The sequence below is a fragment of the Dendrobium catenatum genome, unplaced genomic scaffold (assembly GCF_001605985.2).
Source record: "Dendrobium catenatum unplaced genomic scaffold, ASM160598v2 fragScaff_scaffold_243, whole genome shotgun sequence".
Taxonomy (NCBI): Eukaryota; Viridiplantae; Streptophyta; class Magnoliopsida; order Asparagales; family Orchidaceae; genus Dendrobium; species Dendrobium catenatum.
Window position 1 is genome coordinate 1,361,595 of NW_021318705.1, and position 15,403 is coordinate 1,376,997.

At 34.5% G+C, this 15,403-nt stretch overlaps 2 protein-coding genes across 2 annotated transcripts in view; both read left to right on the forward strand.

The window, feature by feature from the left end:
• Window positions 1-9,077, forward strand: part of LOC110094705 (GDSL esterase/lipase At3g26430-like) — a 10,575-nt gene extending 1,498 nt beyond the window's left edge. The window contains exons 4-6 of the mRNA XM_020820002.2: window positions 1,250-1,463; window positions 2,698-2,996; window positions 8,749-9,077. Of these exons, the coding sequence (XP_020675661.2) occupies window positions 1,250-1,463; window positions 2,698-2,996; window positions 8,749-9,077 (842 nt within the window). The remainder of the gene's footprint in view (window positions 1-1,249; window positions 1,464-2,697; window positions 2,997-8,748) is intronic.
• Window positions 9,078-9,517: 440 nt separating this feature from the next.
• On the forward strand, window positions 9,518-9,806 carry LOC110094716 (NADH dehydrogenase [ubiquinone] 1 beta subcomplex subunit 3-B-like). The gene has a single exon (XM_020820014.2). It carries the CDS (start codon window positions 9,607-9,609, stop codon window positions 9,799-9,801), a length of 195 nt encoding a protein of 64 aa, XP_020675673.1. The 5' UTR covers window positions 9,518-9,606; the 3' UTR covers window positions 9,802-9,806.
• Window positions 9,807-15,403: the final 5,597 nt, after the last annotated feature.

Consider the following 15,403-nt stretch of genomic DNA (forward strand, 5'->3'; position numbering starts at 1 on the left):
CATGCATATATATATATATATCTACAAGGAAATTAAAGTTTTAAATTAATTTAGATTAAAAATTTAACCAAATCATTTGAGGCAATTTTTTATCAAATATATATACATATTTGCATCTCATCAATAAATTTTTTTTTCCTTAGTACAATAAGAATTTTAATTATTTTGTCCCTCTTCAATAAATATTTATGCTCAAAATTAAGAAAAAAATTTCTACCAAAGCATTTGAGGCAATTTTTTATCAAATATAGTTATTATATTTATTAAGTGCTAGAATGTTCATGAATCGTGACATTTAATAAAGAATTTAATGTCTTAACTTAGCATGAAAATTTGGCATAGGCAAAGATGAAATAAAAAAATGTATTGGTAGACGAAAACCCAAAAAGGAAAAAGAGACCTACTCGTGTGGAAATAGTTCAAGTAAATGAACATTGGTTATAAAGATATGTCCTTCTCTTTAATTGGAGGGAATTAAATATGAGTAGTTGGCTTTGTGAAGGAAGTGAAAATATTGATGAGATATATATATATATATATATATAAGTTAGTCAAACAAAGAGGTTGGAGTAGTAAGGATTTAGTTTAAGTGAAGTGCATTAAGGATGAAGTTCATAAAGTATTTTCATTTAAAGAAGATATTTTGATATACTTTTCAATGAAGATTGTGAGAAGACAATTAATTATAACGATATTAGCATCCTAAATGAAAATAAAAATATTTGAAATTAAAGTTAGAGAGGCTTTAAAGAAAATGAAGTATAGAAAAGTTGTTGGACTTGGTGATTCTAATAGATGTGTAGAAATACTTAGGGGATGAATGAATTTTTTGGCTTATTAAATTTTTTAATATTATTTTAAAGACTAAAAAGATGTCAGGTGAGTGAAGAATGAGTGTGTTGATTTCTATTTTTAAGAATTAATATGATGCACAAAATTATGCAAATTATAGAGGAATTATGATGATGTGTCTTGCTTTAAAACTATGGGAAAAAATTATGGAGTATATGTTATGACGTGATACTAATGCTTCTCAAAATCAATTTGGATTCATGTCGGGTATGTTTACTATGGATGCTATAAATTTATTGAAAGATTTGATGGAGAAGTATATAATAATAAGGATAAGGAGGACCTTCATATGATATTGATTTAAAGAAAGCATTTGATAAAGTTCCAAGAGAAGTGTTATAAACAATTTTATTTTAAGTAAATTAAAGAGATTATTCTAATCCAGCTTTAATTATAGGGTTTGAGGACCCTCTAAAGGTATGCTGCGGGTACGGCGATGGCAAGTACAATTTCGACTACGACATCCAGTGTGGGGGCACGGCGACGGTGAACGGCAGCGAGGTTTTGCTTGGAAGATCGTGCCGCGAGCCATCAAAAAAGGTGGTGTGGGACGGAGTTCACTACACTGATGCCGCGAATAAGGTGGTGTTTGACCTGATCTCTACCGGGAGGTTTTCGCATCCGCCCCGACCCTTAAACATGGCATGCAAAGAGAGCATCGTATGATTTTTTTATGCATGCCTATCGTATTGAAAATAAATTTGAGCATTGAATATCAATGTTAATTAAATAAATTATGATTACAAATATGTTTGAAAGAATAAAGTTTGGTTCCCAAAATTTTATAAAAAATTAATTAAGATGAATTTTAAAATTTTTAGATTTTATTTAAAAGTGAATGTAATTTATAAATAATCTATTCTTTTTTAATTTATAATTTATGACACTTACTCTTTTTAAGTACAGTCTTTTCATTCTCTGTGTCTCAAGCTTGTACATTCTCTTTCATGTGGGATCCATGGCTCAATGGGACCAGTTTATCTGAATACTTTCTTTCTCTGGATCTGGACCGGAAATGTGTGGGAGATCTCATTACCAATGCCAATTGGTCCCTGCCTGCTTCTATTCCTCATAATATTTTGGATAGCATCTCTGCGATTAACCTGGGGGAAAAATCGGAAATTCTTTGGAAAGGTTCGACTATTTGGGTGTTCAGACTCTTTACTGATCATTTTTACTCCTCTTTACCTAGAGTTGACTGGTCTGTTTCTGTTTGGCATAAAAAACATGTTCTCAAATTTGCTTGCTTCACTTGGATGGCAATCTTGGGTAAACTTAAAACGGCGGACAATTTATTATCACGCGGCATACAAGTTAATACTGACTGCTCTTTTTGTTCCTCCCATGCGGAAAACCACACTCATCTGTTTTTTGGATGCGATTTTTCTTTTTACATCCTTAAAACTTTTTTGCCGGACCTAAATTGCTTTTTATTTAGGCCGACCTTAGGCCAGATTTATGATTTTATTGAATCTAATACACTTTTTAGTAGAGTGGAAAAGGATTACTGTTGCCTTATTATTAGCTGTATCATTTACCATGTTTGGAAAGAAAGAAACTCCCGCCGTTTCTCTAATTCTTCAAACAATGTCACCAAGATCATATGCAATATTTCCATGGCAATTCATTTCAAGATTTCAAAATGGAAACACAAACAAGAATTATTAAGGAGGTTTACTGGCTCTTAACTTTGGCTGTTTTTCTGTGTTTCATTGCGGGATCACATGGTTCCCAACATTCTGGAGAAATTTTTTGGACTCTTCACGACTGGCTGGACTTGATGTTTGGTTCTGCTGACTTCGGGGTTATGCATTTGGCTCATTTTTCTGATTGCTTTACTTTCAGACCTGGGGAGAACATTTTTTGGGATGGTTTTGAGGTTTTCGATCCCTCTACTATCCAATCCGACTTTGGGAACTATGTCTTCATTTCCTGGGTTTACTTCACGGTGTTCCAAAGGCAACAGTGGTGGCATTATAGCTATTTGACGATGATGAGCTCGACCTTCCTCTACCCTCTCGAGCTACGGACGGCTAGTATGGCAACCTGGCTCGATCTCCTGGGTAACTTGTCGCTTCCTGGTGGTCCTGAGATGGCCTTTAGTCTGACCGCCCCCTGCTTTCAGCTTCGTTTATCGCCTTCAGGCAACCTGTATCCACCGCAGCGACTATTTTTTTGGATCCTGAAAATCATGTTGTTTCTATGGTTTTAGGCTTTTTCTGAGTCTTTTATTAGCTTAATGCCCACTATTTTCCTTTGGTTCTATCTGTGTAATTTTGTTTTTTTGTTCAGTTCTCTTCCACAGGTTACTTGTAATTGAATTTTGTTTTTAATATATGGGCTTATTGCCCCGGGTTTTCCCAAAAAAAAAGTACAGTCTTTTCTAGAATTTTTTTAGTAAAAAAATATTTTAGGAAACAATTAAAAAAAAAGTTATCTCAAATGAAGCCTTACTCATTTAACATGCTTCAATGCTCTCAATTTAAATAAAATAACAATATTTTATCAGTTTATGTGATAATATCTTAAAATATATTCAAATTCATGATTTTGTGTGCAAAGTTTTGAAAAATGGTAAAAAAATATCTTTCTTATATTAAACAATTCTTTATTATATTTTTTAATAATTTTACAATTTTTTACTATTTTATATTAAGAATAGCTTAAATCATCATTATTTTCTCTCTTTAATAATAAATGAGCCAACAATAACTCATAAAATAAAGTTTTTGCTCGAGCTCAAACTCGATTAATTAATCAAGCTCAAATTTAAGCTAGGATGACTCTAGCTCGGCTTGACTCGTTTACACTCCTATGTGCAAGGCTTTTGGCTGTTGGAAAGTGAAGAAGAGTGGATAGGGTTAGCATTTTTTTTTTAAGTTGTTTACGAAATTTATAAAATGTACTTTCCACAATATTTTTTTTTTAATAATGAGAAAAATAGTAATTGAACGACTATGTGATTGATATCTAAAAAAATAAAACAGCAAGAAAGCCATTCCAAATAAACCCTAAGAGGTAGTAGCTACATCTCCAAGTGGAGTACGACAAGTCGACGATCAAGGAGGACTTTTAATTTAGATTCTTTAATAGATTATGTATTGATAACAAGTAGATTGGCGATTGATTATGGCTAGCTATCGAGACTTATGATGAGATTTAGGCTTCGTTTGGGACGGCTTTCTTATTGCTTTTTAAAACAGCTTTTTAGTACAAAAATTAATAATGTTGTATTAGAAAGCGGCTTTAAGAAGCAATAAGAAAGCCATCCCAAACGAAGCCTTAGCTTTCCTTTGGGATGGCTTTCCTACTTCTTCTTAAAACAGCTTTTTAGTATAAAAATTAACTGTTTTATGAAGCATTAAGAAAGTCATCCCAAACAAAATCGTACTTAATCGATGGAAAATAGATGAAGGCTTTCTTTTACAATAATAATAAAATAAATCTAATAAATTTTAAATTCTAAATATTAATATCATTTATGTATAGATATTCACACATAATTTTTATTCCATTGAAAGGTTCGGCAACACGGCATTTATTAAGCACAAAATTATCATGTATAGATTTTCAAAAGAAATTATTATTCATTTCATAAATAGAGTAATTGATTCATATTTATGACTCTTAGTCTTTGGCTGGGATAATTTTTTAATTATTTTTTAAAATAAATATTTAGTCTAATTTTTTTTAATTAAAAAATTTTGCATTAACAAACTGTTTTAAAAACAGTACAAAAAAAATGTCCCAACAGAAGCCTTAGATTTATGATTGCATTCAACTGCAGAATAAAGCCTTAAATAGTCTAAAAAAAGCTAATTTAATGTTGCTTGTAGGGGTGAAAATGAACCACACAAATATTTAAATGGATTTATGGCTTAATATTTGAAATTTTTTAGTTGTTTTAGACTGCCAGAGACATATTTTGCGATTTATCAACTTATATTTCTTAATAAATCTCATGCATAAACAAATTCAACATTAATTGTTTATTTATTGTCTAGTTTTAAGTTATGTTAGTGTTTTATATTTTCTTTGCTGGAAATAATGACTTCGTTAAAATATACACGAGCACTCGTAAATGGGATGAGGACGTTACAGATGACAATGAAAATATTGGGAATCAAGTCGAATAAGAGTTCTCAATTCCAATAGAGTTGATAAAGGGAATGTGTTTCACAAAGAAGGAAGAGCTACAATTTAGAGTATAAGGATGGCCGATCAGAAATAATGTTGAATATATTGTGGTTGCTTCGAATAGATAGAAATTGACATTGGTATGTGCTCAGAATGGTAGGTTGGGGAGTCTATGCTTATGGCGTCTGCATGCAAGCATTAGCAAACATCTAGACGAGATATGAAAAATATCTTTTATGAACCATCAGCACAATTCAGTTCTTAGAAACCACTATATATGTTGGCACAATGCACCAGTGAACCCGCTTAGGATATACTATCCAAGAGCACCAGCATAACGGCATATGGTGAGTCTCCTGTTATTAAACTACATTAGCTATTGTTGAATTTAACAAACTTTGGAAATATTTTTGCAGTGTGATTTCTTTCTGACGTGTAGAAGAGATTACAACCATATTTTGGAGGGATTGAGGATATAGCCATGCAATAGGATATTAACTTTGTAGGGGACTTATGTCATAGATTGTGCCAACATATATACATTGATGATGATCAGTATTTTGAGGAGACATTTAGTGATTACTCACTATTCATCTAAGCCCCTGCTACTACAGATCCATACGATGAGGGTCCCTCTCAGAGCTACCTTATGATACCAAACACTACCAGAAATTTAGATTCCCTTTACACGAGATTTCGTAAATGTATCCCTGAACGAGCCTCAACCACACATCCTAAGGTCAGCCTTGAGGACCAACACCATCTACGCACCAGGCCAGTGCGTGCACCACAACATTTCACTCCAGGCATTGATGTGATACCACATCGGCATAAGAGGATGCATTAGTGATATGTGCCATGTAACTTTTACATGTTTGAGTTATATTGTAACGTTGACATTTTACTCCTTAAATATGGATGTACTACATTTTATTCTATTTTGATGTCATTAGATATGACATGTTCACAAATGAGTAATCCGAACTTGAATATTTTAAAAATTAACAAGTTACTTAATCCTTAAGAAATCTGTTCAAATCGTACCAAATTTACATTCATTCAACAACAATTATAAAATAGAGTACAAAACAACATAACGCAGACTAAACAATTGAAGGAAAAAAAAACTTGTAACTTCAACTAACATCAGCACATAAACAATATGTTACATATTTTTAATAATCATGTGCAGGCGAGTTTGGAGTTGTGTCTGTGTTGAACAACAATTGAACTAATACTCAAACTTTTGTTGAATATACTGTCAATTAGCTCGATTTGGAAACTTCTTTTTATTTCCTAATATAACACTTTGAATAAGAATCTTATAGGATTATATCAGGAATTCATCGTGTATAAGATACCAATTATGATAGAGAGTGCAATGATTTACATCGACCATTGACCTTTTAACGATCGATTTCACAGTTCAACCTCATAGAAAGTCCAACGAAATGAGATGCCCACCATTTTCCATGAACCTCTGTTGTACATATTTCCACCCCACGTCTTTATGATCATTTCCGACCTATACAACTTCATTTTCATAACTTTATCATGTGCATGCCACAATAAGCAATCATTATCTTCGCTTCATGAATGCATAACACACCTGAAAATTTCATTGTATTTGACCTTCTCTTCAAGGCTCTCATCATAACTTATCGTCAAACTTTCTATCAAACAAGTGTATCCCTCTTCAATCATCTGCTTGGTGGGAATTCTTCAAATCTTATCCATGACCAATGAATACATTGTGAAGAAAGGTACGATAAGCTGGGCAACTCTATCAAACAAACTTAAGGCTATAAGTTTCAGATATTGCTCATCAAATAAACATTTACATCTACATTTTATATAGACAAAGAAGCACTCATAAGAATGACAACTGAATTATGAAAAAAAATAATAAATTTAATTGCTACTGTGTATATGATAAGACAATACATATCTATAAGTAGGGGTGTTAATATTTGACACGACACGAAAACCCGACTTGAACATGAATCAATATTTTAAGGAGAAATTTAGTGATTACATACTATTCATTCATGCCCTTGCTACTATAGATCCATACAATGTTGAGTCGTCCACTTACCCTGATGAGGGTCCCTCTCAGAGCTTCCTTATGATACCAACACTACCAGACATTTAGATTCCCTTCACACCAAATTTCGTAAATGTATTCCTGAACGAACCTCAGCCACACATCCTTATGTCAGCCTTAAGGACCACCACCATCTACACACAACGCAAGTGTATGCACCACAACATTTCACTCCAGGCACTGATGTGATATCACATCGGCATAAGAGGATGCATTAGTGATATGTGTTATGTAACTTTTACCTGTTTGAGTTATATTGTAATGTTGACATTTTACTCCTTAAATATGGATGTACTACTTATTCTATTTTGATGTCATTAGATATGACATGTTCACATATGAGTAATTCAAACATGAATATTTTAAAAAACTAACAAGTTACTTAATCCTCAAGAAATCTTTTCAAATTGCCCCAAATTAATATTCATTCAACAACAATTACAAAATAGAGTACAAAACAACATAACACAGACTAAACAATCGAAGGGAAAAAAACTAGTAACTTCAACTAACATCAGCACATAAACAACATTTTACACATTTTTAATAATCATGTGCAGACGAGTTTGGAGTTGGGTCTATGTTGGACAACAATTGAACTGATAATCAAACTCTTGTTGAATATATTATCAATCCGCTCAATTTGGAAACTTCTTCTTCTTTCCTGATATAACACTTCGAATAAGAATCTTATAGGATTCTATCAGGAATTCATCTTGTATAGGATACCATTTATGATAGAGAGTGCAATGATCTACATCGACCATTGAACTTTAAACGATCACCTCAATAGAACCTTCTCTATAACGACCGATTTCATGAAATCCACCTCATAGAAAGTCCAATGAAATGAGATGCCTTCCATTTTCCATGAACCTCTATTGTACATATTTACATCCCACATCTTTATGATCATCACCGACCTATACAACTTTATTTTCATAACTTTATCATGTGCATGCCACAATAAGCAATCATTATCTTCGCTTCATGAATGCATACCACACCTGAAAATTTCATTGTATTTTACCTTCTCTTCAAGGCTCTCATCATAACTTATCATCAAACTTTCTTTCAAACAAGTGTATCCCTCTTCAATCATCAGCTTGGTGGGAATTCTTCGAATCTTATCCATGAACAACGAATACATTGTGAAGTAAGGTACGATAGGCTGGGCAAATCTATCAAACAAACTTAAGGCTATAAGTTTCAGATATTGCTCATCAAATAAACCTTTACATCTACAATTTATATAAACAAAGAAGCACACCTAAGAATGACAACTGAATTATGAAAAAAATTAATAAAATTAATTGCTACTGTGTATATGACAAGACAATACATATTTATAAGTAGGAGTGTTAATATTTGACACGACACGAAAACTCAATTTGAACCTGACTCGAAAATATCGGGTTATACCCAACCCAATTTCAAAATGGGTCGGATCCCGGTTCTCGGATTCTACTCGTTTGAAAAAAATGGGTCGGGTTCGGGTTGACCCAACGGGTTGCCGGGTCAACCCGAAAACCCATTTGAAATGAGCTGCCCGCGCTACCTGAGACTGCCCGCACCTACCCCGGCTGCTCGAGCACCTGCCTACGGCTACTCGCGCTCTGCCTACAGCTGACCGCGTACTCGCGCTCTGCCTACAGCTGACCGCGTAGTTGACCGTCCACCCGCCGAGGCTGCCCGCACCTGCCAGCGGCCGCCCGCTCGCCTGAGCCTGCCAGCTCACCTACCTGCTCGCGCCCACGCCTGCTTGCTTGCATCTACGCCAGCTCACTTATGTCCGCACCAGCCGCCGCCTACCACTTGCAGCCCGCCATTCCGCCGTCCCATCAATGCCAGAAAGCGGAACCATGTCGAGTCGGGTCAACCCGGCAACCCGATGGGTTGGGTCTGGGCCAAATTTTCGACCCGTCTATATTCCCGGGTCAGGTTAGGGTCTACCCATTTAAACCCGGGTAAGTTCCGGGTTTGACTTGAATCCAACCGAAAACCCGATTTTGACACCCCTATCTATAAATATGAGTTGATAATACACCATTATTTGATAAAGATAATTTTGCCGCTCATACGATGTGACTATTCCGTGCAACTTGACAGCTCAAAAAATAAAAAAATTAACTCAAATATTATGCATCTCTAAAGCATATTTTCAAAATTTAACATTGAACGACTAATATTTAATAATTTTTTTTAAAATAAATGATATAAGCCACACATTTGACGGGCAACTTATCTTGTAGAGTAAGTCGACCGTTAAATGAGCGATTTTGGTGATTTATTTATTTTTTTCATTGGTTAACTAGCTAAATTTGATTAATAAGACACTTAGTTTAAAATTTTAACTGATAATATTATAAAAGTAAATTTTAATTTTGAATGTTAAATATATAAATAAATAAATATTCAGCCCTTTTTCTCTTAACCGGAAAAAGCACCGTCATCTACAGAAGTTCTTTGTAGATCTCAGGAAATACAAGGGAAAGAGGAAAGAACCGAGCAGAATGGCGAAGCCATTAGGGCCGACTGGTGAATTCTTTAAAAGGAGGGATGAATGGAGGAAGCATCCGATGCTGGTCAACCAGTTCAGGTACGCCACACCCGGCCTTGGCATCGCCCTCATCGCCTTCGGTGTTTACCTTGTTGGTGAAGCCGTTTACAACCGCGTTAACAGCTCCGATCCCCATGCTTCTCACTAAAGAGGGCTTAAGATCCCTTAAAGGTGCCTTTTTACCACAGAAGTTTTATATTTATTTTCTGAAAACTTTCGATTTTGTCTTCACTATGCATGATCGAAGTTTAGGGTTTTTCTATGGGGCCTTTTCTGGTATGGAAGTCAACCGTAAATCTTCATTTGATTGTATGCGTTGATATCGTTTGGATATTGAGAAGTCCATGTTTGTTGGAGATACATATTTCTGGATTTGGGGCTTTCAAGATTCAGGTGGATGCTGTAGTTTATTTTTTTAGAGGAATTACAAATGATGTCGGTGAACTGAGAATAGTTGATTTTCTGACCGTGCATATATTTCAAAAATAGTATTATGAGTGACATTTATCGAAAGAGATTGTCTTCGTTCGATCCCTTGCTCTTGCAAGCTAAAATGAGAACTTCTTTAGCATGTATGGGTGGTAGCTTTAGGTTAGGTACTGCTTCACATTTTTAAATTTTGAGATTTTATTGGCTTTCTGCGTCGAACATATGATTTCACTGGCATAACGCCCTAATCTTTTACATTATTTGCAGTGCCCTAATCTATTATATGTTACTGATGCGCCATTCAATTGGCTTCCTTTAATATTATTTTTTTGAGGAGAAATGACAATGATAATTCCATAAGATATCATTGTTTGAGGAGAAATGGAAAGATAAAGTTAGATTATTCTTTACACTTTTTGATTTGATGTTTCAAGGAAGTATAATCCTCCTTTTTTTCCTTAGCAAGTCCATTTCTCTTCCCCACATCCTAATCTTGAATTACATAGCAGGCAGGAAAAATTATTACTTTGGAATTCAAGTTAGTTTTTGAATGGACATAACATTAATAGAATGTTTAGGAATATGAAGAACATCTTTTAGAACAAATAGTGGTAATATCTGGAAGTCTCCTAATCTTGTTTCTATGGTAAGAGAGCCACCAACATTAGAAATTTATCCTATTACTTGGATAAGAAGTGTAGGTGCTAAATTTGATGATTGATGTCATATGATTTGTAACTCCTACATGTATGACCCAATATTCATTTATAGCATTATCCGAGGCTTGTTGTTTGTAGGGAAGGACATAGTTACCAAAGAGTGTCGAGGAGTTGAAACCATTGAGCTTAGGCGTTATATTATCACTAGTAATTATCAAAGCCTTATTAAATTATCTCTGGTTTAGAATTACCTTTGACTTTGATTGAGTAGTTAGTTGCCTTGGTTTTGAGGGTTGGTCTAAAATATGCCTAAGGAGCAATTTAATTAAGATGCTCTGCATCAAGTAGTTAGTTGCCTTGGTTTTGAGGGTTGGTCAACTTAAACAATGGAGCAAAGAAACTCTTTGAAAAATTCAGCACATTAGGTGGGCATCTAACAATAGTATGAAGGTTGTGGTTAGGGAAGGCTCATGTTGCAATGAAGGTCACAAGGAATGAAGGTTGTGGGTGATGAAAAGCTCAAAAAATGTGAAATCAATGTGAATGGGGAGTCAAAGAAGAGAATCCATGGGATTAACAAAATCATTGATTATGTACACCCATGAGTTGAATTGTGGAAACTGTGTTACCTACAAGAATTGGAACATATAGAAATAAGAAGAGAAATCATTGGTGTCATCGCGGCTGGGAAGACCCTGTTGGAATCAAAATTGGAGTGGACACGATGCAAAAATTGAATTCAATGATGTGTAGATAAATCACTTTATTTTTAATGATGATGCAAAGTGAAATTGAATTTGACGATGGGTAGGAAAATCATGCCTAGTGAATTGTGCAAAATAGTTCGATATTGACGGAATAAGGACGATTTCGTGAAGAAGTTGTTTCAAGGTTAAGGCAACTTACTTGCGTAGGGCGGTAGGGGTTGCCGAGAGTGAGCGCACAACTTGCTCCTAGATGTAGAGGACGAAGAAGCTGATGATCTACAAAGTTTCATTTGGACTTCAACACTTGCACAATCGGGGTTGGGCGTGAAGGCGAGGGAGTGTGGAGGTAGCTTTGTAGTGTGAAGGAAAGTTTGTGGCATGAAGTTAATTCTCAAATCCTAGGGTTTCTATGTTTTAAGGGCTAAGGGGAATTAGGATTTGAGAAATGTAGAGTTGGGGAATGGCGAAGTGGAGAATGACGTAAATAGTATTTTGAAGTGGAGAATGACGTAAATAGCATTTTGAATTTCGCCAGGTTTTCTGCATTCCCCTTTTTGGAAGTAGAAAATAGAAGGTTGCTATTTGAATTGGATCATATCAAAGTGGCACATGGACCTATGATGATAGTAATTAGTTAATTAAACAGGTAGGTTAACAAGTTGATAATGTTAGTTGCATTAAACTCAAACTCAGGCTCGTATAACATATGAACTCGACTCTGAGTTATGAGCTTGAACTCTAGGTCATGGCTCAATGAGCTTTACTCGCAAGCTTCTTAGCGAATCAAGTGCAAGTCAGGTTAACTTAGCTGCACCCCAAGACAAAATACAATTAGAAGAGCTTAAAGATTTAATATCATGGGAGGAAGACCTGCAGGAAAGAATCATAAAGTATTTGATAGAAAGCAATAGGAAGATTGATCCAGAAATGAAATAAAAATGTTTTTACAACTATGTAAATAAATAAAGATTTTAAAAACAAGCTCTAGATTTTTTTTTTCCTTTTAATGAATTCATGGGTTCCTATTTTCCTTCTTTGGTATGAATATGTTATGTTGATTTGCTTTTCTTGAATTCATAGGATCTTGATTTTCATCTTTGACATTTATTCATTTTCCAACAATAAGAAGAATAGTAGTATATGCACACATTTCAATAGATGTAAATGATTGATAAGGGAAGTATACAGATGGAAGGAGATAATGATCAAATGTCATGTAAGAGTGTATAGGAGGAGGAATATATTCTCTTTTATATTGTTGTAAATCATATGGAAAATGTTGATAAGAGAGCTCATTAACAAGAGGATGCTTAGTCCAGTCTTATAATTTAGTTACAGATTTTGTTGATGGTGATTGAGTTGTTAATGAGTAAATCTTTAGAGGGTTTGAAATAGACATATGAGCTTATGGAGGAAGCAGAGCATGTTGGGAATGCATAAAAGATAGGGGCAAAGGGTTGGTGTCATAAAAAGTTGTATCGGTCGAAGTGTACAAGTATCGGGTAAAGAGATCATAATGTTTGATCATTTGTATGTGTGTGAATGCTTGAGAAATTATTGAATGACATGACAAGAGAGCTTGTGATGGGAGCATAATAGATGAGCAAAGTAAAAAACCAAATACCATATGTGTAAGAAGGAATATAATTTGGCTAGCATAAAGAGTGAAGATGGGCGAATGATCAGTTGAGAGGAGAGAGGATATGATTGATGAGATAACTTGCTTTGAAGACTGCATCTCCCTAGAATTGATAAAAGATAATTATATGAAAATTAGTACCCTGGCAACATTATGCAAATGCTAATTTTTTGGATTCAACAACAATATTCTCCTGAGCTGTATAGGGACAGGTCTGATGAATAATATCATTATTAAAGGGAAAAGTTTAAAATTGAAACAACTTTAAATTCCAGGCTATTATTAATGTGCAAAGTTTTAATTAAAGTTAGAAAAAGTTGTAAATTCCCGATAAAAATTTGAAATAGATTAAGAACTTTCAATTGAAAGCTGAGAAGTAGACCCTTGATATTATTAAAGAATGTGACAAAAATAAATCCCATGGGAGTAAACTAAAGATTAGGACCCCAAATGTCTAACTGAACTAAACTCGAAAGTATGACTACAATGATTAGTGGTTGAAGCAAAAGAAATGATGATGATTATCTAGCTTTGCGGGCTCGAGATTCAATTTTGGAGAGGCATAAGTGTACAAATTTTTGAAGTCTCTTGTGAGGAGGATGACTCAAATGACAATGCCAGTGATGTGAAGTAATAGTGGAAGAGAGAATGGATTAGTTATTAGTCACTATGTGGTAAATTTCACTAGTTTCAACCCCTCCAATTGTCTTCATTAAATTAATATCCTAAAAAATACATTGTGGGGAAAAAGGGCTGTAAAAATTATAAGATTTAATAAGAAAGGATGGACAATAGGTTTATAGGAAATTGTGGGACATAAAACATTGAGAGATGAAGAATTGGAAGGATAGACAATCCAACAACAATAACATCAAGCCTTTATCCCACTAGGTGTGTTCGGCTACATGAATCCTTTTTCTCCATTATGTCCTATTAAAAGTTAAATTTTCGTTTAAATCTAATAAAGAAAGGTCATTCCTAATAATTTCTAACCAAGTCTTTTTAGGTCTGTCTCTACCTTTCTTAACATAAGTCAAATCTAATACCTCTACTTTCCTAACCGGGTCATCGGAAGGCCGCCGTTTTATGTGACCAAACCATCTAAGGCTCTTATCTTCTAGTGTAGTTACTCCAACAGAGAGCAAACTAATCAGGAAGCAAAGTTTGAGAGCTTAGTGGCATAATGAATCCTAAATAGGAGTAGTCACACTGTTAGGAATCATGGATTCTATTATGGAATGGTCAGGAGATCAACATACTACTAGAGAAAATATCTTAGAATATGAGCTGTAAATATGTGATAGTACTTCTTGGAAGTTGGTGAAACAAAGAATATCTTTCATCTTGGCTAGCTGTCAGAAGCCTAAGTGTGAAGGTAATTGAGGGTTCAAGATTGTTGAGCAATCAAATACGAATAGCATAGTTAGACGCTTGCCACTTTGCAAACTTGACGGTGTCATGCCAATCTAGAGGAGTGACATTAAGGTGATTGAGCTTTTCATGAGAAACAACAATTACGTGAAAGGTTTTTGAACGCAACAAGTATTTGGAATATTGAATTTGATGGTGGTTTTATTGGAGGAAGCTTTTGAGTCATTAAGCTGAGGTGGAATGGCCATGATATTAAGAGGGAGGGAGGGAGCATGTGTGCAAGTAGTGAAACACATATTCAACCAGTTGCGGACGGGACCCATGAGGCACAACATGTGGACACATGCTATATGACTTGGGTTATGGGACCCTATAATGGATAAGGCTTGGGGGCGGAGGAGGGAGATGGAAGGTGGGATTGATTGGAGAAGTGATTTGAGGGGGTGAGACTAATCTCGCTTTAGTGCCATGTTAGTTGGCAAATATCTTTTAATGGGTACATTATTCACTGGAGAACCACTTAATTTATAATTATAGAGGAATTAGTATTGTTTTTTAAGAGGGAAAAATATATTGTTGTAAGAAACATCCAGATAAAAATACACCATGTGTCAAATAAAAAGAACTCTCATATTTTGATATTTTCTAGCGTTAACAGTAGTCCCTGCTACGATCACATTCTAAAATTATTTATTTCACGTAATGGCGACGTTCTTCAATTTTTTGGCAAAACTAGTTAATTGATTTGATAAGTTAATTTCATCTAATTAATTTAGTTGTTGCAGGTTATACACTTTTATTATTGTTACGTGCTATAAAAATTATAGCAATGGATAAAGAGTTTTATGTCCTAACTTTGCATGAAAATCCAGCACACATATACATGAGAAGAATATTAGAGCCAACAAAATTTTTTATGAGAAAAAACATTTAAATGAAATTATG